The following is a 26,449-nucleotide window of genomic DNA, read 5'->3' on the forward strand; positions in this document are numbered from 1 at the left end:
AAAGCCTCTGCCTTCAGCTCAGGTCATGATCCCAGGGTCCTGGGATGGAGACTCGACTCCTGCTCTCTACTCAGCAGGGAGCCTGCTTCCCACCCCCCCTCCTCCGCCTGCCTCTCTGCCTGCTTGTGATCTCTGTCTATCAAATAAATAAAATCTTAAAAAAAAAAAAGACTTTTTAAAAGTATTTACATTTTATATAAAGTTAAGAAAGTGTCACATTTGTATTTAATGGGGGAGGGGTTCCCTGGAGATGATGACGCTAATAACCGCGGTCTACTCGCCCCTTTGGCTCCACAACAGCCGCTGAACTCTGGGGCCTTCTTTCCTAGCCTCCAGTTGTTGGGCTGTGCAATGGAAGTAATGAGTCTTCCGCAAGTTGCTGCAAAGTCCCTAACACGGCCTCTCTGCACTTCACTGCCAGCTTTAAGCCTTACTTCTGTGTCCTCAGCGGCCTGGCATGGGAGGTGGAGAGAGAGGCAGGGGGCAGCCCCCGCTGTAGCCAGCTGTGGGGCGTCCACACCCGGCCTCCATCAAAGCTTTGGATAACAGTGCCTTGGGGGAGTATGAATGGGGCGCCTCTGTTTCCAGTCGGGTTCAGAAGCGTCTCCACTTTTTTCTCACTGTAGCTGCAAGGCACAAAAACATTTTTCTTCGAGTGCTGCGGAGACTGAGGAGCGGGGTGGTTTTTGCTCTGTTTTTAACCTCGAACCCAGAATCTGTGGAACACAGCCTGGGTCCTGGCGGGTAGCAGTTCCGGAGACGCCCGTGGGCATTTCAGAATTGCTGCATTAACGCGAATACGGGCGTGTATCGTGGGCGTCCCCACCACGCCTGCGGGGGCCCCACCTGCGAGGGGGCGGGACCTGCGGCGCCGGACCAATCAGCACCCACCTGCGCTCACCTGGCCCCCACCCCCACCCCGCTAGCGCCAGCGGGCAGAGGCGCTCAAAGGCACCGGGAAAGCTTGGCGAACCACTGTCCCGGGGAGGCTGCTGCTTCTTCGTCCTTCGTTCTCCAGCTATGGAGCTCCCTAGTGGGCTTCTCGCATCCCTCCTCCTCGTCCTCCTCTTTAAGGTACTCCACTGCCTTGCCCCCGCCGGAGCGGTCCAGCTGGGCGGGTCCGCACGCGTCGGCGGCGTCGAGCGGAGAGAGTTGCTGGGCTACTTGCGGCCAAGGTGGCGGAGCAGAGCCCCGCGAGGGATATCGGGCCGGGTATGCAGAACCGGGCACGCCTGTGACCCAGCCGTTCCCTTTTCTCCTCTTCCCTCAAGGCGCAGGTTTGCTGGCTGCCTTGCGTGGCCTCCGAGCCGTGCGGGGCGGGCTTCGGGGAAGGTGAAGTGACGCTGGTGGCTGGAGGCGCGAAGGTGGATCTGGGCCAGGCGCAGAGCAAAGGTAAGACCTTCCTCGAGGTATCCCGATGGAAACGCGGGGCCGAGGGTCGCACGTGGGCTGCTCCAGTGGTCCGCGCGAGGGGTGCCCAGGCTGGGGCGGGGGGGATTTCTGGCGACGCTGCCTCCGCCTCGGGTTTGGAGAAGGAGCAGAAAGCATCTCGGGGGTTAGCGTGGGGGTGGATGGCGGACAGAGAAGGATGGAGAGCACAGCGCCGTCCGACCTGCAACTCCTCCTTGCCCCGCTGCGGCGGCTTACCTAGACCACCTTCGGGGTGCGGGGCGGCTGAGTTCCTCACCCAGCCGGGACGTGGGAAGCTCTCCCCCCACTGGCCCCCGCAAAGGAATGCGTCGTCCACATTCCTCCCCCAACCCCCGCGCAGGTGTGGGGATGAGCCGTGCCCTGGGCAGCCCCCTTCGCCCCTCTCGGGCCCCCTTTGTGTACCGTGCTTTGTGTCTCCGACGGACAGACCGGGTCTGTTTCTCTTCTTCGTGCTCCCTTCCCCCGCCCCCCCCCTTCTTCCCCGGCAGCTGGAATGCACTCTTAACCCTGCCCTTCCCGGAGGGCCTGCGCCCCTGCAGCCTGCGTGGAAACTGGGTCTGGCACACCTGGGCTGGGGCCATCACGCAGTGGGACACCCCTGCCCCCCACCCCCAACTTGGGACTGGAATGTTGGGGGAGTGGGGAGGGGGTCCCAAGCCGGAAGGTCTTGAGCCGAGGGTGCGGTGGATAGGGGGATCAAAGAACATTTTTGATCATTTAGTATACTAGTACCCCCAACCCCAACAAAGTTGAAAATCTTGAGAGCGGGGAGACATTTTGGTGCGGAGAACCAGTGCGTTATGAGATCTGAGCAGCTGCGGGCTGATGGGGGCCTCTTTTCCCTCTATCCAAGACGGGACAGTGGGGGTTTCTACACCCATCAAACCCAAGTTCTTAAACAGAGGTGTAACCCAGGATCCTTGGGTTGGGGTTCCAGCGGATCCCTGACCTGTGAAAATTGTTTAAGAACTTGTGTGTGCATTTTTCTGGGAAGGGGATCTACAGTTTAGGTGGCTTTCAAAACAATTAAGAACCTTTGCCACCTAGCCTATTTCTAATGCCTTCATCAGCAAACCCCTCACCCCAGGTACAAATTACCAGTTTGAATGTAGAAGTACTAATGCCTAGGGGACAGAATGGCTCTCCTTTGTTCCTTCACAGGAGGACTGGGGTCTGGAGTCTGTGGGAGACTTTTTTTTCCCTTTTCCCAAACAACCTTGCAGATTGACAAAACAATTAACACCCTGGCTAGGCCAGGCTCCTTAAACTCTGGGATGTAGGGAGCCAAGCAAAGGCATTAAGAGGCCATGCCTCATAAACTTTAAATTCTTGCACATGGGTTTATTACTGACTGGCTAACAAACTGCAACTCAGCCAACCTGTAAAAATGTTAACTTGGGCAGGGCCCCAACTCCAATTCCGGCTCCCTGAGGAAGCTTTATTGCTAACCAGACCTCTGCCAAATCTGTACTCCTCCCCCGCATTGTCAAGTTCTCCCAACTTCAGTCTCATGGCTTTTGAGTGTTGATTGTGCCGGATCTTTCTTACCGAAGCAAGAAATATCAGATTAACTGTCACTTCGCTAAGCTTGGGGTTGTTGGGGGGAAGCAGTTATCAGGTTTTCAATTTCACCGTCCGGTTGGCGCGTGTTTCCTGGTGATGTCAGGCATTTTAAACCTTTTGAGAAAATTCTGCCTTCTTGGATGTCTGCTTTATGGTTGTGAAAATGGTGGGTTCATGCCAAGAGCACACCTGGGTTATAAAACAAAGAGTGGGTTAATGTGCTTAGCTAACCTTGAGCCGCCCTGCAACATGACTGGTTCTTACAGTAGTTTTCCTGTGAAGTAGGCTGCTGCCTTCTTTCTTAAGTAAAAGCAGATTTCTGGGTCCAGTGGGTTCCAATAAACTGACACACCCTAACAAAAAAATACTGATACTTCTCTTCTTAGTCCTCAGCTGCTGACATCTTTCTACCTCCCCACCTCCATCCCAGCTCTGTGTCCTCTGTGCACAGGATGGATCCAGCCATGTTGAAAGGGTTATCCTGAGGGTACATACAAACTCTCTCGAGTTTGGCCAAGCAGCCAAGTTTTCTTAGTGCGAAAGAACAATTGCCCCTCTTGTTCGCCCCTGGGTTATGAATATCACAGGTGTCTATGAAGTTGAGCTCAAAGAAATTATCTGATATAATTAATACCTTGTTTGCATGTGCACTTTGCTCTTCAAAGCACTTCCACAACTCTGAGCTTGCTTTGTCCTCCTGACGCTCTCTTGAAGCTGGTAAGGTAACTATTAAACAGCTTGAGCTCTTAATCTCAGAGTTGGTACTTCAGAAAGCCTGTAACCCAGCTCTGCTGGAGGTTTCAAAGGTGGAGACACAGAAGCAGCTTAATGGATTCAATTTTGTAGGCTGAATAGCTCAGGAGCTACCTTGAGGGTCACAAACATGACTTTTCCCTTTGGGTTTAGTTCTGGACCCGATACTTCACAGAACACCCAGAAGGTATTTGCATGAACCCTGACAATCTTGTGAAGGTCTGCCTGTTTTACCCATGAAGCCTGAGTGGTTGTGGCTTCACCAGAGGCATTACTACTGGAACCAGCTGGGACTTGAATAGAAGTTTGTGATTCCTAAGTTCTGTGACTTTTATCACTACCAGAAAGTGGGAGGTGGAGGAAAGGAAGTGGAGTGTTGGAGCGCCAGATCCCACAGACACCAACAGCAACCCCTGTCCAAAGAGCAATTTGTCATTTATTCATTCTTATCATAAGGTTTTCCAGAAACATTCCTGTAGGGAAACTGGCTTAGATACAGTGTCTCGGTGTCTTAGTGATGGGGCTTGGGTCAAGTGATGCTGGGCTTGCCTCCATCGAGGGCAAGAGGTTAATCGAGGGAGGCAGAGCTGGAATGTTCCCCCCAACAACCACAACTGCACAGTCTGTGGGGCTGCCTCCAAGTGTGGTCTGGAAGCAAAGACAAAGAAGAGGTGGGAGGGGGGAATTTGCATGGTATTAGGACAGTGATTAAAAGTGATTGACCCAACGTGGTCATACATCCTTAATGGTGGACAGTCGAGAGAGGCAGCTTAATTACAGTAAAAAATCCATTACTTCATTATGGGCCCTCAGCAGGTTTAACTCACCCTTAGTCAGTGTTTCAGTAAGATTAAAGCTAACCCACATTAGCTTTGGTAGGTAACTTCAAAGTTTCAGTAATGAATTTGACTGCACATGAATTAACTTTGACATGAATTTGCCTATTTCAACTTGTGTAAAAATTGCCTTTTGTTTTGGGGCCTCCATTCTGGGCCATGCCCTCTATATTTTATTCTTTCAGTAAACATATATTTAGCATCTGCATGTGTCAGACAGTGTTCTAGAACTACAGCTAAAGCTATGGACAAAACCAAGTTCCTGCCCTTGGGGAGCTGATAGTCTAATATTTTTTATGGTTATAATCATCTTGCGAAGCAGGTAGTGGTAACTCTCCTTTGCTGTGAACGGGGATAAGCAACTTGACGTGAGGTCGCTGGGGTCGTCAGAACTGAGGCCAGGATTTTATTTTATTTTAATTTTCAGCTGGTTTTTTTTTTTTTTTTTTAAGTAATATCTATACCCAGCATGGGGCTCAAACTCAACCTCAAGATCAGGAGTCATATGTTCTACTGACTGAGCCTCTCAGTTACCCCAAGGCCAGGATTTTAAATCCAGGGGGATTCCTCGGTGCCCAGTAAATCTGCCTCAGTAATGAATATTTGGAAACTAGGGCTAGGGCTTTGAGCCCAGCTGGCTGCCTTCCTGACTCAACAGTGGACTAGGGGTTGGTTGCTGAAGCCTGTTGCACATCACCGTTAGCTTGTGCCTGGGGAGCAGGTCCCAAACCTCTCATCTCCCCACCTCCTCACATGGCACTCTGTTCCTAGGTTACCCAGTGCAGGGTGCCCTCACCTCCCTGCCGTGGGTAAGGAAGGCATTGCTTACTGAGTTTCTAGGGCTGGAAACTATAGCTCTGCACAGCATTTGGAGGATAATGGAGGAGGAGGGAGAGGAGGACCTTCCCTGCTCAAATCAGTTGAGGCTTTAGTTCTGAGGCTGAACTGTCTCCATCCAGAGAACCACTGTTATTAAAGAATAACATATATGGAGGAAAGTGCCCAAATCATAAGTGTACAGCTCAGTGATTGCCAGAGATTTGAAATACCCATGTAGTTGTACCTAGATCAAGAAACAGCATTACGGGGCGCCTGGGTGGCTCAGTGGGTTAAGCCGCTGCCTTCGGCTCAGGTCATGATCTCAGGGTCCTGGGATCGAGTCCCACATCGGGCTCTCTGCTCAGCAGGGAGCCTGCTTCCCTCTCTCTCTCGCTGCCTGCATCTCAGTGTACTTGTAATTTCTCTCTGTCAAATAAATAAATAAAATCTTAAAAAAAAAAAAAAAAGAAACAGCATTACTGGGGAGCCTATTTGGCTCAGTCAGTTAAGCATCTGACTCTTGATCTCAGCCTATGTCAGGGTCGTGAGTTCAAGTCCCATGTTGGGTTCCATGCTGGGTGTGGAAATTAGTTAAAACAAACAAACAAACAAAACAGCATTACCAGCCCCTCAGATGCCCCTTCCTTCCCATTCTCTATCCTCCCCACCAAGAAAAGCACTGTCTTGACTTCTCATACCATAGATTAATTTGCCCATATTTGAATTTTATGTAAAAGAATCATATATCCTCTTGGGTCATTATACCTTGTAAGATTCTTCTATATTTCTGGAGGTATTGTAGATGAGTATCCGTGTCCTGTAGCATTCCATTATGTGATGATTCTTCTATTGATGGGTATTTGAGGAGTTTCAGATTTTTGGTTATTATGACTAGTACTGCTTGAAGATTATTGTTCCAGTCTTTTGATGAGGAGTCTTGGTATATACTGTCTGTTAGGTACATACCTGGGAGCATAATTGCTGGGTTAACTGAGGATTACCTGACAATCTCAGTACTAGGGCTGTGTACTGAGGAGTCAGCTTTTGTCGGTCTTGAAGGAGCAGAGTCTCTTCTGGATTCTACCATCCCCTCCTCCAACAGTGTCCTCACCAGACCCCTTCTGGATTCTTGATTTTCAAGAGACAGCAAGTCTTTATTTTGTCCTTGGCTACATCCTTTGTGTTGGGAGAGAAATCCTTCCCCTTTAATTGTCCTTAAGCCAATCCTTATTATTTTCCCGCCAAATAGAAAGGCAATCTGGAAATGGACCTGAATTTCTTAGGTGAGGTCTTTGTGGGTCATTTTTATCCTGGACAGTGTGTGCGTGGGGAGCAGCCTCCTCAAATGGACACGGTGGTCAAGTCCAGCTCCTCTCTCATTATGGAGGCAATGAGGTGTCTGAGACCCAAGGACAAGTTGACTGGTCATGAAGCCAACAAATGTCAGAGTACCTACTGGGTGTGAGATGTTCAGAGACGACACAGACTCCTAGCTCGTTAATGTCAGTGAACTCCCCAACTAGAGGCAGAAGCAGATCAGCCACCAGGAATTTTAATTGCGAATCTGACTTTGAACAGTTATTTACTGAGCACCTACCAAGTGCCAGATACTATTGTTCCAAGTTCTTCGGTTATGTTGGTGAGCAAAACATGCCCAGAACCCAATCTTCGTGGGCCATTTTCCTGCTGGTGAAGGAAGACAGACAAAATAAGTTGTGTGTGTATGTGTATAATGTAGTATATATAACATAGTATATATAATAAGTGTATAGATACTATATAGTATATGTTCTATATATATAATATATAACATGTTATATAGTCACATGATCTGAGCAGGACGTAGAGAGAAAAAAATATGGAGGCACATAGGAGGGCTGCCAACATGTTCTTAGGAGGACTTGAAGGAAGTTATGTCCAAGCTGAAGGCTGGGGAAGAATTATGCAAGGGGGTTCAGGCCGGAGAGTTAGCAAAGGGGTGTTCCTGGCAGGGGAACTGTATGGGGGCCAGGAACTTAAATATGTTTCGTCTGGTTGGATTATGGAGTATAAGGTGGGAAGAGGCAAAAGGCAGGGTCCAGTCCAGCTTGGAATGTGTCCCACCCCACCAGAGAGGCAGTAGGGTGTTTGGGAAGGGCAGATGGGGCTGAAGTCCCAATTGTGCTCTCCTTGCGGCCAGAGTCTCTGAAGTCTCCTCTGGAACCAGGACCCTGGGCTCCACCTCCAGCATCCCCCCTTCCTGCCTCCCCTTCCCAGCTTTCCCCAGACCCAAGAATGTTGTAAGTCTCAGTCAAATTTTCCCCCTCATTTCATTTAGTTACCTGTCATTGCCAGGCAGCGGGGCTACCCGCCAAGGAAGGGCTTCCAAACAAACAACAACAACAAAGCAACCTAAATACCATTTACTAAGAGCTTACTGAGTTCTAGAGACTACACTATGTACTTTATGTAATAAGCCCTTTTAATCCTCCTAAAAGCCACCCCTCCCCACCGTGGGGGGACGGGTGTTGAATTGGCTTCATTTAACTGAATAGGAAACCCAGGCTTGCAACTCTGCAACCTATCCTAGGTCACCCAGATAGTAAATTGTGGAATTAGGATTTGAACCCAGGTTGGTCTCCCTAGGTGTGAGATACTAACCACACTCTTAAGTATTAGAGACGGGACCACGTTGTGAGTCCTGGCCACAGTCAAGCTAGAGGAAGATTGGAAATAGTTAACTTCTGACCCAAGGGCTTTGAATTCCTGTTCCCTCCACAGGCCTCTGTTAATCACCAGAGCTGGAGTTGGGGGGAGGGGATATTTCTATCCAGGACCCCTGGCCTCCCCTTTAGGATGTGGGGGGATAGGGCTCGTTCAGATACCAGGCCTGTTAGCGCTCTCACTGACAGTTCTCAGCAGAGAATCTGCTTCTGGCTGGTTATCTTCTACTTCTCCGCATCCCCGCCCCCACCTTCCTGCCCCCTCCCCTGCCCTTAAGGACTCCCCCTACCTTGTTCAGAGTGGAGGAGCTTGATACACTCTGCCTTTCTCCCCTCGCCTCAGCCAGATCTGGTCACCCTTCCCGTTTTGGGTGACTAGAGCGTCAGTGGTCTGCAAATTCCTCAAGCTGACGGAATCCTCTCCAGGCTATGGCAGCCGTGACCCTGCTAGACTTCCGGGGTGCTGGGATGCTGCTGTTCTCTCAGTAAACCAAAATGCCTTATCCTGGAAAGAGAGCAGACAGACATCTTCCTTTTTCCCCATGCCTCACCTTGGAACTCACAACTCTTGACTCCTCTGCTGTCTGACATTTAGGGAGAGGGCCTCCGAGCCAGGAGGTGGGCAAGCTGGTGACTTCTTCCCCATCGTGAGCACCTCTGAGGCTACACAGAACCCCAGCGAGGGGAGATCTGTTCTCCACCAGACCTAAGGCTTGATCTAAAGGGCTGGATGGGGAGATGGGGCCAGGGAGGCACAGTCCCAGGCTTTCCTTTTTCCTCTCAGCCCCAGAACTCCAGTTTTTGCTTAAGAGCACATAAGATTAGGTCCGTGTTACAGCTCTCTTACCAAGAAAACTTAAACCTGCATAGAAGGCTAGAAGTAGGTTGATCTGGCCCAGAGTTCTGATCTCAGGGTCTCACATCAGCTTGAGGAAGTCTTTGCTCCTCTGGAATTAACTGTATACAAGATGCATATGTATTTTTCTGAGAAGGTTCTGCCCCCTAATTTGGGAAATGTAGCCTATTCCTCACTGTCTCCCCAACCCCCTCCCTGTCCCCAGCTCAGGTGCATTCGGTTCTTCAGAGTCTTAACAAACCCAGTGCGGGGCACAGGCCTGATGGCGGACATCTGGGCAGCGGAAAATGGGGTTCTCAGCCTGGTTTCTCAACCCAACCTATGTGGCCTGAGGCAAGTCACTCTGCTCCCAGCTCCTCAGCAATGAGGCTCTGACTCTGTCCTGTGTGTGAGACGTGCCTTCATGTCCATGGAGCTACGAGGAGGTGGACTGCTGGTTGGTCATTAACAGGGCAGGACTGGAGCGCTCTGCTCCTCTTCTGGGTGCCTTGCTTAAGGCTGGCTGCCTTCTCACAACGAGTCCCATCTTGTTGTAGCTTCAGGCCGAGAGGAAAGTCAGCTCCTTGTGGGCTCCTCATACACAAGCCAGAACAAGATGCGGGGCCCACACCCTGCCCTCTCCTTGTGGAGTCTGCCCGAGCTGGGGCTTCCCACCAGGGCTGCTTGACCTGTAATTTTCTTGTCTTTTATGGTCTTTTTCCGCTTCCAGAATGCTCCTGCATTCCCCAGCGGGGACTCAACTACACTCCAACTGGTTTACTGGTCTTTAGCCCCTGAGTCAGTAGTTTGCAAGCTTGGCTGAGTACCAGGCTTGCCTAGGGAGTTTTTCATTTCTATCACATCCCCCTCCTAGGTACTACTGATAACTGTTTATGTAGGGTTGGGCTGGTTGGTTGGAATTTTACATTAATACATAAATACATGTTCACTGTAGAAGACCCTGTTTTTCAATAAACTATGTAATGCTTAGTATGTGACAGGTACAGCTCTTAGCGTTTCATATGTATTAGCATGTTTAATCACCATAGTACCTCTTGGAGTAGGTAGTATTATTATCCCCATTTTCCAGATGAGAAAAGAGACCAGAGAGGTTAAGTAACTTGCCCACGATCACACAACTGATAAAAAGCTTGGGATTCAGATCTAAGCAACCCAAGCTTTAACCACTGAACTCCACTGCCTCTGAACAGAACCAAATCAGAAACACAGGAAAGTTTTTCTCTTCCTCAGTTCTCCTACCTAAGGATAAGCACATCCAGTGGTTTAATGTGAATCTTTGTGGACCTTTTTCTTGACAAGAAATTTATGTGTGCATTCAGGAATTTTTAGAACAAGAATTGGGCTATCTCAAGCATATAAACATTGTAACTTGCTTTTTTAACTTAATGAATCACAGGCATCTTTCTCCATATTGTTAAGAACACATCTATCTTATTTTTAACATTCTTCTACATGGTGGATATACTATGATTTATTTAGCTAAGCCCTTGTTTTTATCTTTTACAGATGTGGAAGTGGGGAGGAGCTAACATAAAAATTGTAAAGTGTTTGGATTTTCAGAAACCTAACTATCAGGAATCACCTTATTAGGAAAGACTGTTGTAGAAGGATGATCACATGAATTGTTCATCTTAACCCCATTCACATAAATTAAACTTTTCTGTTTGAATAACACCTTTAAGATGACAGGCTTTGCAGTAAAGTTAATAAGGTTACTATGCCATTTAAAAACCATTAGTTTGGGGGCGCCTGGGTGGCTCAGTGGGATAAGCGCCAGACTCTTGGTTTCTTTCTGCTCATGTCATGATCTCAGGGTGAGGAATACGGGCCCCATGTGCACCCCCTGCTCAGCAGGGAATCTGTTTCTCGCCTCTTCCTCTCCCTCTCTCTCAAACAAATAAATCTTAAAAAAGCATTCGTTTTTCACAGTAACCATTGTTTGATGACTTAATTATCTGATTGTCTCAGAAGCATTTGAAGTCATCAAAAAATTGAAAAAATGTAAGCTGCTTAACTCATAAGTAAACTGTAAAATCTCAGCGCTTGCATCGTTTTCCTTGGGTGTTGAGAGTTTGAAAATGTGACATTCAGTCAAAGCAAAAATGGAAATTTTCTCAGTTTTGTTAGATGTCAAAATCTAGTTAGCAAGCATTTTGCTAAAGAAAAGTTGATTTCCTTTTTTTTTTTTTTTTAAGATTTTATTTGTCAGAGAGAGACTCAGCATAAGCAGGGGGAGCAGCAGGCAGATGGGGAGGCAGGCTCCCCACTGGAGCCTGATATGGGACCCCATCTGAGAATCATGGGATTATGACCTGAGCTGAAGACAGACACTTAACTGACTGAGTCACCCAGGTGTCCCAGTTTCCATTTTTTAAATATATATTTATTTATTTATTAACAGAGACAGGGGGAGAGGGAACACAAGCAGGGAGAGGTAGAGAGGGAAAAACAAGCCTCCTGCTGAGCAGGAAGGCTGACATGGAGCTCCATCCCAGGATCCTGATCTGAGCTTAATGACTGAGCCACCCAGGTACCCCCCGGGTTTCCATTCTTGAAGAGGATATTCATTTATGATCTTCTTTTCTTCCAAGCAGTGCTTATGAACTTTTTCTTAAACCCAAATAACACTGTAATAAACAGTATTGTAGAGGACAGTTGCATGATTTTTTTTTAAGATTTTATTTATTACAGATAGAGATCATAAGTAGGCAGAAAGACAGGCAGAGACAGAGAGAGGAGGAAGTAGGCTCCCCACGAGCGGAGAACCCAAAGCGGGGCTCGATCCCAGGACCCTGGGATCATGACCTGAGCCGAAGGCAGAGGCTTTAACCCAGTGAGCCACCCAGGTGCCCCCAGTTGCATGATTTAAAAGATAAATTCTTGAAAACCTCAAATAATTCATAACTCTCATGATTGAAGACTTATATTCTCATGTGAATATATGTGAACTGTATGTATTTGGGGTAGGGAAGCTAGAGCAGTGCTTACAGTTCACTAGTCTCTACAGTTGTGAAATTATGTGACTTTACATTATTTGGGAGATTTGCACTTCTTCAAACTTTGCATACAAAGTGCAACTTGAATATTTATGTCACCATTTCAAATTTCTACAATTGAAATTTGCGTAAGGTGCAAGTATGTTATAATGTGTAGAGTGCCTGAGCTGGAGTTGCAGAGTGCTGGGGTTAAATCTGTCTAACTAGCTGTGGAAACTTGGATAAGTTGCTTAAACTCTGTGCCTCAGTTTCCTTATCTGTAAAGGGATAATTATGGGAATCTGATAAGGCTCTAGTGTATATTTAATGCATTAGTATATGAAAAAGCCTTTAGTAAATAAATAAATGTTTAGGTGTTAGCGGTGGTAAAGTAGCAGTATTCTTACAATGGTAATAGTTTGTATACGTATTTCTTCAGAATGGAAGCAAAACTGCTGGGTCACAGGACTTTCATATTTGGCTCAACATTATTGAACCCTACTTTGTATCAGGCACGGAGCTAAGTATTGAGATACAGTGATAAGCAAATTCTAACATAGTCTTTGCCTTTGGGCACTATTGAGAGTAGTAAGGGAGATAGACAATTAGATAATAACAAGTAAACATACAATTACAGTTGTAATAAATTTTGTGGCAGTTACATAGAGCTTCCCTGAGAAAGTAACTTGCTTTGGGATCTGAAAGATGTTAGGAGTTAAATGGGTAAATTGGAGCAGGAAGTGTAGAGAGACACTGTTTTGGGGGTGGGCAAAGGTCCTGTGGTAAGGGGGTTATGCTGCATTTAAGAAGAGCACTAACGTGGCTAGAGAATGGAGTCAGGGAACTGAGTGCATTAAAGATTTTGTTTTTTATCCTAAGAACAATGGCACACCGTTGATGAGTTTCAAACAAGAAAGTTGGTCATCTCATTTTCTCAAATGTATGATTTGTTGCACTTTAAAAGATCCTTTTTTTTTTTTTAATGGAGATTTTTGCACTTACTAAAGCTAAATATGATGTGGTATGTACTAAAGAAGTGGGCGTAGAGATGAAGAGGCATGAATCTTGGTGACTGGGAAAGGGAGTCTGGAAGGTGATGTTGCTAGCTGACCATATGTCAGGCACTGTGCAAAGTACTAACTCATTTAACTGAGTCAGCTATTATTAACATCATTCAGTTTTATAGGTGAGGAAACAAACTTGCTGAAAGTTGGTGATGGAGCCACAGTTTCATTTCAGCCCAGGTAGTTTGAGCTGCTTCTGGGACTCAGATTTTGGGTTTGAGTAGCTGAGCACATGATAATGTCATTCGCTGGGGACCTTGAAAAAGGATCATATTTGGGCCAAGAATAAATATCATAGATTTGCTTTTCAACAAATTGATTTCAAGATATCTTTAAAACATCCAGGGCAGGAGCGCCTGGGTGGCTCAGTGGGTTAAAGCCTCTGCCTTCAGTTCGGGTCATGATCTCGGGGTCCTAGGATTGAGCCCCGCAGGGAGCCTGCTTCCTCCTCTCTCTCTCTGCCTGCTCTCTGCCTACTTGTGATCTCTATCTGTCAAATAAATAAATAAAATCTTTTAAAAAAATTTAAAAAATCCAGGGCACCTGGGTGGCTCAGTTAAGCATCTGCCTCCAGCTCAGGTCATGATCCCAGGGTCCTGGAATGGAGCCCCACTTGGGGCACCCGGGACGCCTGCTTCTCCCTGTCTCTCTGATGTTCCCTCTACTTGTGTGTGTGCGCTCTTTCTCTGTGTGTCAAATATAAATAAATCTTAAAAAAAAAAAACGTCGAGCGGAAATACTGCATAAGCAGACATGACAGATACATGTGTTCAGAAGAAGGATCTGGATATTTGAAATCTTGATAATAATATCTTTTGAAGTGCCCTCAAAAAGCCATTCCAATTTAACTACTTTGGAGAAATAAATGAGACAACTAGAAACTTTTAAAAACCAGTAAACTGCCTCCCTGAGAACATCTTCAGAAACCGATTCAGAAGTGATGGGTGGGCTGGAAATAGGATATCTGGGTTTTTGAAAACGTTCTCCAGGTGAATCATTCAGCTATGTTTGGGAACCAGTGCCTTTACCCAACAGACCCTTAATTGCTATCCCAGATATCCCAGGGTGATCACTAGGATCTCTGTTCTGGTCTTGGAGGGTGGGAATCCACAAGCCAAGCAGCACACCTCATGCTGAACTTTGAGTCAGCCCTATTCCAAACTCCCAGGGTGCTGTGGAGTAAACCCAGCTTGGGTTTTTCCCTGAGGAGGACCCAGCTCCCAAGGGTAAGGAGGAACCTGAGTAATGCAGTTCTTTGCAAAAAGTTTTCAACAGAGAGGCAAAAAGAAATCTCCAGGAAAGAATTGCTTTCTCCTCAACAACATGGGGTTATAGAACTTTTCTAGTAAAGGGGGAAGGGGATCTCAACATCTCATTCTGATAGCAGATCGAATATATTTTATGGAAAAACTGGAAGAAAGGCAGAATGGAAGCCTACCATTCACAAAGGACCTCTGTCATTTCTTTCTTTTTTAAGATTTTATTTATTAGAGAAAGAGAGACGACCAGGGGGGAACAGCAGAGCGGGAGGCAGGCTCCCCATCGAGCAGGGATTCCAACTCAGGACTCCATCCCAGGACCCCTGGGATCATGATCTGAGCTGAAGGCAGACGCTTAACGGACTGAACCACCCAGGCGCCCCCCTTTGTCGTTTCAAATGAACATTTTCACTAGATCTTTCTGGGCCATTTCCTTAACCAAGTGTTCATTGACTGATCTGAGTGAGGGGTAGGGCCAGAGTTCACTGCTTCAGGGCTCCCCCTCTAGTCCTGCTCTCTTAAAGTCCAGCTTCATGGCTCCGTGCTAAGGGCCCCCTGAAGCCTCTAGGGCTCCCTCTGCTGGAAGCTCCAGGTCCAGGGGGAGCGGGGCCATGTGGGAGGTAGAGCGACACTTGGCAGCAGTCAGGCTGTGTGAAGCCACTGCTGCACAGCTGGCCACTTACGAATGCCTTCCGCCAAGCCTTCGGCTCCAGCACCGTGCTTGACTCTCGGCATGCCCGGAAAAAAGGTGATCTGGTGGTGATGAGTCATCACAAACACCTCCATGGCAGTGAGTCTGCTAGCTCTGCTCTCGGCTTTGGGAGAACAAGAGTCTGGGTCCTCCGACGACAGCCATGCAGGGGCCTCAAGAGCCTTATCTCCCAGCAAGGCACTAACTGCCTTCTGGGTCAGTGAACCCCTCGGCTTCCCAGCCTGCCGCGTGGACTCCCCGGCCCTACCCCTCCCCTCCCCTAGCGCCAGCATCCTTCGCTCCCACTCCCTCTCCCCGGGGAGCGCCTTCCTCTAGGTCTTGCTCACTGTCCATCATCTTGGGTATCTTCTCCCTCTGGGAGAGTCGGTTCTAGGGAAAGCTAGGCCACCTTCCTGGTGCCAGGGCTCAGCCCCATTCTCTTTCTGGCTTTGTCTTTTCAACCCCCTTTCCCCTGTTCTCTTTTATAAGTATAAAAATATTAATATTTTATGTTTTGTCTGTAAATGACTGTTTTGTGGGTTGCCTGGCTCAGGCAGAAGAGCGTGCAACTCTTGATCTTGGGGTTGTGAGTTCATTCCCTTGGGTGTAGAGATTACTAAAAATAAACTTTTATAAATAAGTAAATGGCTGTTTTGTGACCTGGCCTTTTTTTTTTCCCCCCTCAGCAGAGCAGAGTTTTTCCTTGATAGATTTTCTTTTTCTTTTTCAAGTATTTTATTCATCCTAGTAATCTCTACACACAACATGGAGCTCAGACTCAGGACCCTGAGATCAAGAGTTGCATGCTCCTTGAACTGAGCTAGCCAGGTGCGCCTATAGGTTTTCTTTTTTGATATTTGTTTGTTTGTTTGTTTGTTTGTTTAAAAGATTTTAGTTATTATTTGACAGAGAGAGAGATCACAAGCAGGCAGGGAAGGAGGCGGGGTGGGGGGCATGCTCCCTGCTACGCAGAGAGCCTGATGTGGGGCTTGACCCCAGGACTCTAAGATCATGACCCGAGGCAAAGGCAGAGGCTTAACTCACTGAGCCACCCAGGCAGCCCTCTTTTACGACATTTAATGCTGTATATGAGATGTTTGAGTGACAGTAGCACACGTAATTATTTTTTTGAAAGTTAAGTTGTTGTGACTGACTTATTTTTTTATACAATTGCAGCAATAGTTACGGATATCCTTCCTGTTACGGTTTTGTCCTCCCTGGAATGACTTTCTGGCACAATTCCTAGGTCACATGGCTTGTTTAAGCCTTCTTGATTGTTACAAGGTGCCAATTCACACTCCCCCACCCTCTGGCAGTATATAGCAGCACCTGTTTCCAAAGTATTCCTCAACACTCATTCTTTTAATTTGTTTTTAGTGAACTATTTTTCTATATGTAGCTTTACTTGGGAAAATGCCAGAATCTTCTTTTAAGGCAGTTTTGTATTACTTACCCAAGCAACTTGTTATCCCAGCCCATTAACAGAAAGTGATAGTAGTTATAAGCACATGTTTGTTTGCTTCATGAGCTAGATGTATCCCTAAGCCAAGCCAGAATGAGACTTGTTTGTCTCTCTTGCATCCCCCACAAGCTACCTTTTGGCCACAATACTTTTAAAACTGATAATATTCTTCCCTTCTAGTTTGTTTGTTTGTTTGTTTTAAAAGATCTTATTTATTTATTTTATAGAGAGAGACAGCAAGAGAGGGAACACAAGCAGGGGGAGTGGGAGAGGAAGAAGCAGGCTCCCTGCTGAGCAGGGAGCCCCGTGTAGTACTGATCCCAGGACCCTGGGATCATGATTTGAGCCAAAGGTAGATGCTTAGTGACTGAGCCACCCAGGCACCCCGCTTCCCTTCTAGTTTAAATGCCCAAAGATCAACAGAGGAACTGGCCAAGACTAATCACTTGAAGGACATTTTATTCCCAGAGAGATGGCGGCTTTATTTTGTCAGAACATCCAGTAAAGTTGGACATTGAGACTGTGTAGTACCTCCATGTCGTGGCTGAGAAGACAATCTCCTGCCCTTCAAGGGTGTTTCCTTGGCAGTTGGGAGGTGTCTAAGCAATTCCAAACTTAAGGGCAGGACTGGAATGAGTTCTCAGTGCAGTATCCATCAGTTCTTATGCGTCTGCTTAAGAAGCTTTCTTTTTTTCAACAGCTGGGGACTTGACTCTTCTCACCCAACTTTTATCATGGTGCCAGCTCCGGATCTGAGGTCAGGCTTGGTTGCATGGTCTTTAGAGAGAGGAGCTTTGAGCACAGGCCAGGGACTCCCACTTCTACTGGATGTCTTTTTATGTAATGCAGATACACAGAGCTCTGATTATTATTTCTCTAGAAGCAGTCTCAATTTACTAACTCCCTTCCCCCCAAATATTCTAGGAATTGTGTACTAAGGCTCAGTGCTGAAAGCCATCAATTTATATTATAGAAATACCTAACTCTCCATCAGGTTCCTTGGCTTTGTGGTTCAGGATCTCTTGAGTCTGAGGCAGTTAGTTAAATGGCTTTAAGATCCCAGGCGGGTGTGGAAGAACTACGTGTAGGTGTCTTTTCCAGTCTTAAGATCTGAACTGTTGCCCCATGTGCTCACCAGTGCTCACCAACTTGCCCCAGAAAAAGTTTGACACAAGCCCATTCATGCCGCCATGACTTGGCCAAGATGTGTGACCTTGTGGAGCTAGACTACAGTCAGGAATGGAAATGAGCTGACTTCACTAGCTGTTGGAAGGTGGGGTAGAAGAGATGAGTGATGATGAGACCTGGTTGCAGATCAAGTTCATTTTGAAACCAGTAGTCCAGCCCAGGGGTGCCAGGAAACATCTAGGAGGAGGTTGTCACGATCTGCCCCAGGGCTTACCATGTCGTAGCCTCTCCGTGACTCCTGGCTTGCAGAAGAAGCTGCTCGTGTTCCTACAGGTGCCTCAGCAAGTTTTCCTGCGCAGTTTAGCTGGTCCGTGAGGGGGCTGTCCTCTGCCTCCCCGGTAAACTGTGCAGCATCCCCTATAAAACAGTGCTCTCCTAGTGCAGACTGAGCCAGCTCCTTTTTAGGCTCTGTGGTCCTGTGTATCTCCTTCTGGCTTTGGTGCTTCATCCCTCAGGTAAAGCATTTAGCTGTGGCTAACCCCTTGCCCACTTGGAGAGATGGCTTCTCTTTGCTGTAGGGAGAGGACCAGGGTTAGAATCAGAAACCTCCATTAGCTGTGAGTAGGCTAGAGGTGCCTTTCACTGAGGGCTTGCTGTGAGCTAGACCTCATGCTCAGTGTGTGCAAGCTTTATCTTATTTAATTCTCCAAATAATCTTAGGACTTAAGTCGTAGTAATTCCATTTTCAGATGAGGAAATGGCTTCCATATGCTCACACAATATAGATTTGAGCCCAGGTCTTTTAGATTTTAAATCCCATGCTCTTCATCATTGACTTGCCTTTAGGATTTGAAATCTGGTCCTACTGCTTCCTATTTAATGGGGCCTCATGTACTTGCCTTCCCTCTCTGAAGCTGCTTTCCGAGGCACTTCAGTTCCAGGCAGCGTTTTATTTTCTGGGTTGTCAGATGGAGGCAGTAATATTCACCTTGCAGGTTATTTTCTAAGGAATTGGATAGGAAAGCACTAAGCTGGGTGTCTCAGGCAGAGTGGGTTAAAGAAAGCCTGTTCCTGCCTGCATGACTCATGGCCCCAGGTTGTTTCCTGTATCCAGCTGAACACAGGTTAGAGCCGAGGGGGCAGGGCCCTCTGATGCAGCTGGAATACGCAGCCAGAGTACAGGCACGTACACTTGGAGGGCAGGACTACTGACTTCTCCTTGATTGTTGGCACTGTCGTCTCTATTAATAGACGGATAGGCAGCCGACTACATGTGTGTGGAACTGTATGATAATGGAAATGTGCCAGCGACAGGACACTGAAATGTCCTGTGCATTTGACAGGGTGAGGCAGCTTTTGTAGAAAACAAGGAGAGGTTTTCTGTGTTCCTGGCAGCTTTTAGAGTTTAGGGGATTAATGCTTCTGATTGGGGAGGGGGGTCAATCCATTAGCCTCCAGCTCTATAACCTGACAGGAAAGGATTGGAGAACTCCTAGTCTTCTTGTTAAAGGAAACAACTAACAGACTTACCTGGCCCCACCCACCCCTGCTACCTGAAGACCTTCCCTTAGGAAGAAGGCTGTTTTGAGAATGGGAGGCAGGACTGTTGGTTTTTATTTATTTATTTATTTATTTATTTATTGTTGATTTTTTAAAATATTTATTATTTTAGAGAACACTAGTGGGAGGGGCAGAGGAAGAGGAAAAGAGACCCTAAAGCTGACATCGTGCTGAGTGCCCGCGTGGGGCTCATTCTCGCAACCCTGAGATCACGACATGAGCTGAAACCAAGAGCCAGACATTTAACTGACCACAACACCCAGGTGCCCTGGGACTTGTTAATTTTTTTTTTTTAACAGTATTTGAATAGCTAATGCATTCAAGCGGGTTAGAATTTAGAAGGATATTCAATAAAAACAAAACAAAAAAAAATTTCATTTTTTTTCCCTGTCTGCTGGTTTTTCTACTTGTAAGCCTAGTTTTTTGGGTCACCTCCTGGAGGTATTTTTCAAATTACAATAAAAAAAAAACAAATGTTAGCATGTTAACATAGACTATATTGATCTTTGTCTCTTGTTTAAATTAATGGTATGTCTTAGAAATCTTTCCTTATCAATAACTAGGTGCTTCCTCATCATCTGTAGCGTGTGTGTTTGTGTGTGTGTGTGTGTAGCTGCAGCTGCGTAGGGTTCTCTTGTATAGACAGTGTTGTAATACAGGGTTCATCTCTTACTGATGGACATTGGCATTGTCTGGGATTTTGCTATTACAATCAATGCCTCGTTGCATAGTTCAGTAGAAAAGTGATTTTGGAGACGAGGCAGTACCCCATACAAATTTAAAAGTACATGAGGATAGACACTTGTTCCCTGATGCATCCCTAGTTTCTAGAAGAGTGTTTGGGTACTTAGGAGGTATTTAAGTAGCTCTTGAATCAGCAGCTGTATTGAGGAACCTGGCTTTAGAATCTGAGCACCCTGGGTTCTGTCTCCACTTTCGCTCATTAGCTGTGTGACCTTGGGGTATCTTCATCTCTGAATCTGTTTACTGGTGTGTTTTAAGAGTCTGTGTAAGCTTCTGGGGTTCACAAATTTGTGGTGTGGGATTTATCTTATTTGATATTCAAGATGGCTCTATGGCGGGTGCCTGGGTGGCTCAGTGGGTTAAGCCTCTGCCTTCAGCTTAGGTCATGATCTCAGAGTCCTAGGATCAAGCTCCGTACTGGGCTCTCTGCTCAGCAGGGAGCCTGCTTCCCTCTCTCTCTCTGCCTGCCTCTCTGCCTACTTGTGATCTCTCTCTGTGTGTCAAATAAATAAATAAAATCTTAAAAAGAAAAGAAAAGAAAAGATGGCTCTGTGAAGTCTAATTTCCATCTTCCAAAGGAGAGAACCTGAATTCCTAATAAGTTGGTTCAGTTTCCCTATTAGTATATTGATGTTTCCAAGTAAGGGCTTTGGGGGAAATAGCTATTTATTTATTTATTTATTTATTTATTTATTTATTTGACAGAGAGATCACAAGTAGGCAGGGAGGCAGGCAGAGAAAGAGGGGGAAGCAGGCTCTCTGATGAGCAGAGAGCCCGATGGGGGACTCAATCCCAGGACCTTGTGACCATGACCTGAACTGAAGGCAGAGGCTTAACCCACTGAGCCACCCAGGCGCCCCTTTAGGGAACTTTCATATGCATCCTTAACACACCTTTAAGGTATGCTGAGTCACCTAAGGAGTCTTAGGTATTCCCTTTAAGCTTTTCTTATTCTTACTATATCAAGGAGCAAGTGTGTTTGGTCCTACTAATCTTGAATTACTCTAATAGCATGAATCTCTCCTTTCAAACCAAGGGAAAGCAGGCCTCAGGCACAAAACTTGAGCAAACAATTGATTCTGGGACCCACAGAATTCAAGTGCCTTACCCAGGATCACCAAGTAAGTTAATGTCAGTGCCTACAGGGGTCTCTGTGCCCATTAACTGCATCAAAGCAGACCCTGACATGCATTCTGTTCATTAGTCCTTTACTTACTCTGTCATTTAATCCTCACATCAACCCTGTGAGAGTGTTATTGTCACTTTCCCAAAGTCTAGTGCTTTTCTCCAAGTACCGCACTGCCTCACTGGCCATCTCAAAATCAGACTCTCCATTTCCATAGATGGAGAAGGAGAACAGGAAATGGGAGGTGGGGAAGAGATAAGTAAACAAACTCTTGGGTGTATCAGAGAGACAAAATAACCATAGTGGTTAAGACAATGACTCTGGCCATGGAGGTCTGGGTACTGCTTTCTAGCTCCTCTGTTGCCTAGCTATATAAGTAACTTCAGTGAATTCACTTAATCTCTGTTTCTCACATTCTGGAAAATGGTCTTAAATCTGCTTCATAGGGTGCTTGGTGAAGATTAAATTAAAAAATTACTTAAATATCAGCTGTTAATAGGAATTCAGGAGGGGAGGGATTCCTGACTCCTGAGAGTGGTACAGGTTGAATTGATTTGTTAGGTCTTCTGAGACAAAGTAACCCAAACTCAGGGGCTTAAGGAGTAAAAAATAAGGCCTTAGCAGGTTTGGTTTTGTTTGAGGCCTCTCTCCTTAGCTTGTGGATGGCTGGATGGCTGTCTTCTCTCCTCCCTCTGTAACTGTGTCCAGATTCCCTCCTCTTAGAAGGACACTAGCCATCCTGGCTTGGGCCCCACCCTAATGGCATCATTTAAACTTAGTCACTTCTTGAAAGGCTTTGTCTCTGCATACAGTCACATTTGGAGGTACTGGGGGTTAGGACTCCAATATATGTGGGGAGAACAACACAATTCATATTAAGAGAAAAATCTGACAGAAAAAATTGTTTATTTATTTATTTTAAGATTTTATTTATTTATTTGACAGATATCACAAGTAGGCAGAGAGGCGAGCAGAGAGAGAGAGGAGGAAGCAGGCTCCCCATGGAGCAGAGAGCCCGATGCGGGGCTCGATCCCAGGACCCTGGGATCATGACCTGAGCCGAAGGCAGAGACTTTAACCCACTGAGCCACCCAGGCGCCCCCTGACAGAAAAATTTAAAAAAGAAGTTGCTGGTAACCGCACTCATTGGAAATTTTCATTTCCTCCTAGTCTTTTGAAATGTGCATTGTTGCATATATTCCTTTCTACAGTCTGCTCACTGTCTTTCACTTCATAGCATAAGAACTTCCCTAGATAACTTAAAAACTCTGCTATAACTGTAATTCTGCATACTTGCATGAATAATCTGTGGAGTAAGCGTTCCATAGATTATCTAGCCATTGCCCTATATTAAGGTGTTTTAACCTTTGTGATATAGCATTTCTGGTCCTTGTAGCCCTCGGGCAAAGCCAGAATCCTCAGAAGATGGGTCTCTACAGCTGTGTGCAGGATGTGAAGGGCAGGGTCACCCTGGGAGTCTTGCTGCCTCCAGGACCCTCTGGAGCTGATTCTGGCCTAGATCCCTCCTTCCGCTCCTGCTGGCCAAGCATGTCACAGGCCACCACTCTTCAGTGGGGACCTGGGGTCTAAAGTATCTTCTCCTTGTCACAGGCACATTCCAGCTTTGCCCCACCAGATTCTGCTGCTCTCTGTGAGCTGTTGGCATCTAGCGAGCTGGCACTGAGTTCTGTGGAGCTGAAGGCGCTCTGTATGCGTTTAAGCCGCCCTTCGTCCTCCTTCGGTTCACTGCCCCCTTTCTGGAAGGATGACCTGTGTCTTAACTTCATTCACTTAGGTTTGTTGTGCCTGTTCTTGAACCTCATGTCAACGCGGTCCTCTCTCACACCAGGCCCCCCCCCCCACCCCCCCCTCCCTCTCTCTCTCTTTTTTTAAATTTCTTTTCAGCGTAACAGTATGCATTGTTTTTGCACCACACCCAGTGCTCCATGCAATACATGTTCTCCCTAATAGCCACCACCTGGTTCCCCCAACCTCCCACCCCCAGCCCCTTCAGAACCCTCAGGTTGTTTTCAGAGTCCATAGTCTCTCATGGTTCACCTCACCCCCCTCTCTCTTTTTTTTAAAGATTTTATTTATTTATTTGACAAACAGAGATCACAAGTAGGCAGAGGGCGGTGGGGGTGGGGTGGAAGCAGGCTCCCTACTGAGCAGAGAGTCTGATGCGGGACTCGATCCCAGGACCCTGATGAGATCATGACCTGAGCTGAGGGCAGAGGCTTAACCTACTGAGCCACCCAGGCACCCTGCACTGGGCCTCTCTCATTCAGCTGTAGGTGTGTGAGATTCATCCCGGTCATCATCTGTCCTTGTGGCTGATTAATTTCATTATGTGGATATACCATGGTGTTCCTATCCATTCTGCCTCAATGAACCTTTGGGCTGTTTCCAGCTTTTCACTGTTAGAAGCAGTGCTGCTGTGAACATTGTAACACGTGCCTTCGGGTGAGTGTGTGTGTTGGCTGGGTCTCTACCACGAAGTGGAATTGCTAGGTCTTGGGGAATGTGCATATTTAGCTGTGGTAAATACTACCCAACAGTTTTCCAAAATGACTGTTCCGTTTTACACGCCCACATCAGACTTCTGCTGTTTTTTCTTATTGAAGTAAAATACACATAACATAAAGCTGACCGTTTTATCCATCTTAGAGTAAATAATTCTGTGGTGCTCAAGCACACTCACAGTGTTTTGCAACCAGCATCGTAATCCATCTCCAGAACTTTTTAGTCATCCTGAACAGTAACTCTGTCCCCATTGGACAGTAACTCCGCATCTGCCCCGTCTTCAGCCCCGGGATCCTCTAGTCTCCTCTCTCTCCGCTGTTCTTGGTACCTCATATACACGGGATCCTGCAGCGTTTGTCCTTTTCTGACTGGCTTATTTCACGTACCATGACGTTTGCAAGGGTCGTCCATATTATAGCCCGTGTCAGAATTGTGTTACTTTTGAAAACTGAATCGTATTCTGCTGCGTTGATATACCAGTTTGTTGATCCGTTCATCTCTCGGTGAACACTTGGGTGGTTCGCTCCTCTCAACTACTGTGAAAAAAGATACTGTGGAAACTGTCATACAGGTACCTGCGTGTGTTCCTGCTTTCCGTTCTTTGGGGTGTGCACCTGGAAAGAGAGCTGCGGGGTCCTGCGGCTGGCTGTGTTTACGTTTTGAGGAGCACCAGACTATTTCACAGGGAAGCTGCCCATTTTCCATTGCCAGTGCCACAAGGTTCCAGTTTCTTCTTTTCTTGCCAGCACTTGTTATTCCCCACCCCTGCCAAAATAGTTTTGGGGCACCTCGGTGGCTCAGTGGGTTAAAGCCTCTGTCTTTGGCTCAGGTCATGGTCTCAAGGTCCTGGGATTGAACCCCACATCAAGCTCTCTGCTCAGCGGGGAGCCTGCTTTCCCCTTCTCTCTCTCTGCCTGCCTCTCTGGCTACTTGTGATCTCTCTGTCAAATAAATAAATAAAATCTTTTATAAAAAATACTTTAAAATCATTTTCCTAGTGGGTGTGGGGTAGTATCACGTTGAGCTTTATGCTTGCATTTTCCTAATAACTAATGATTCTGAGCATCTTTTCATAGGCTTATTGGCCATTTTTGTATCTTCTTTGGACATTTGTTTTTTGATGTTGGGTTTTAGGAGCTCTTTTTATATTATGGATATTTATAGCTTAGAATTCTAGTTTTTTTAGGGGCACCTGGGTGGCTCAGTTGGTTAAGTTGTCCAACTCTTGGTTTTGGCTCAGGTCATGACTCAGGATTATGAGTTTAAGCCTTGCATTGGGCTCCCCTCTGGGCGTGGAGCCTACTTTAAAAAAAGTAGAATTTTATTTTTTAATATTATACTCATATACTGTTTGAATACTTCATCATGTTCACATTACTTTTGTAGTTTAAAAAAAAAAAAAAAACTCATCTCTTGGGACACCTGGCTCTGCCAGTCGGTAGACCATGCGACTCTTGGTTTTAGGGTTGTGAGTTTGAGCCCCACGCTGAATGTAGAGATTTCTTAAAAATGAAATCTGAAAGAAAAAAAAAATCTGTTATCCTTCCTTATTTGCAGACTCATCTCTGCACCCAACATGGGGCTCGAACTCACAACCCCGAGATCAGGAGTTGCAGCCTCTGCCAACTGAGCGAGCCAGGTGCCGCAAGAAAGGATTTTTTTTAAACAATCATCGTAGAGGAGGAAAGGAGGGGGAGAAAATAAAGCAATCATCATCATCTGAGACTGAAGGACAATTTTTCATAAAAAGGACGGTTGGGAGGCCTCACGCCGACATTTCTGTGACTGTCCCTGTGGGCCTTGTCATGCTGCAGCCTAGTGAAAGGACACATTGGTATCTGGGCCAGAATCAGGGAACACTCTCTAGCGAATATGTTAGAGTCAGGCCGATGTGGCTTCTGAACCTCAGTTTTCTTATCTTTAAAAAAAAAACTAATACTTACCTTGGTGGTTAAGGTAGTTGTCCGGATGAAATGGATCCTCTGGCTTGGTGAATGGTAGTTAGCACCTCCGAGTGCTTATTTAAATGGTGGCCAAGCTGAGGGGATTTACAGGGAGCATGATAAACTAAAACATGGTGAATGTGATAAACTGGAACAGCCAGAGGTTGTCCAGAACCATCTGTGTGGTAGCAGGATGTGTATTGCATGTAGGTAGACTCGTGGTCTTCTAAAATGCTGAAAACCTCCTGCCTCCAGCTATGACCTTGGGTTTACCTTGTGTCTCATGAGGTTGTCTGGGGCTGATGGGCTGAATGCCTATGATCTTGATTCTTCAGGTGTCATGAGGAAAGAAAGGGCCTCGGTTCACAAACCACAAAGTGATTGTCCCTCTCGAGACCAAAGTTGGAAGCCCCATCTGGAATTCATAATTGATCACAATGGAGACAAAAGCCAGTCTCCTTCTGGCTTGGATCAGCCCTTGATACAGTCAGAGGGCTATTGTCAGGTGTTGCTTCCGCTGGGATAGCTTCCAGAAGCCCCCTCTTTCCTAATACTCTCTTTCTTTCTTCCCCACAGTGATTTGCGTGGACTGCCCTGGGGAAGAGTCAGCCCTGCCTGGCACTGATGGTGATTTCACCGGGCAGAATGATAGAATAGTTCAGGTAAAACACCACGTACACTTGCAACACAGGAGAAAGCTGTTCTCTGTGCATGCCCAGCTTGCTGCTAGCCAGGAGTTTGAGGTTGCTGAGGCCATTATGAACCATGTTGCCCTTTCAGAAAAGGCCGTCCTGGCCCTTGGTTGCCCACAGCTTACAACCTCCCACTAGGGGCGCTAGAGAGTCAAGCCAACGGGGCAGAGATCTGCCCTGTGAGCAACGGCCCAGTGCCCTTCGCCCCAGTGCCCTTCGCCCCAGGGATTCCCTTTCCACCTCCCTTTCCTTCCTTCTCATTTGGCTAAACCCCCGGGGGGAAGGGATGTCGATCCCATGAGGCTCTGGGAAGACAAACCC

At 46.6% G+C, this 26,449-nt stretch overlaps 1 protein-coding gene across 5 annotated transcripts in view; it reads left to right on the forward strand.

The window, feature by feature from the left end:
• Nucleotides 1-204: 204 nt before the first annotated feature.
• Nucleotides 205-26,449, forward strand: part of CDH3 (cadherin 3) — a 76,112-nt gene continuing 49,867 nt past the window's right edge. For 4 of the 5 annotated variants that reach the window (XR_009400668.1, XM_059381466.1, XM_059381464.1 and 1 more), the window contains exons 1-3: nt 205-1,074; nt 1,272-1,392; nt 26,013-26,098. Coding sequence is in view for 4 of the 5 variants with exons in the window: in XM_059381466.1 (XP_059237449.1) it covers nt 1,021-1,074; nt 1,272-1,392; nt 26,013-26,098 (261 nt within the window). In the remaining variant the exon portion in view is untranslated. The remainder of the gene's footprint in view (nt 1,075-1,271; nt 1,393-26,012; nt 26,099-26,449) is intronic. The other variant, XM_059381463.1, reaches the window with a different exon arrangement.

The sequence above is a fragment of the Mustela nigripes genome, chromosome 17 (assembly GCF_022355385.1).
Source record: "Mustela nigripes isolate SB6536 chromosome 17, MUSNIG.SB6536, whole genome shotgun sequence".
NCBI lineage: Eukaryota > Metazoa > Chordata > Mammalia > Carnivora > Mustelidae > Mustela > Mustela nigripes.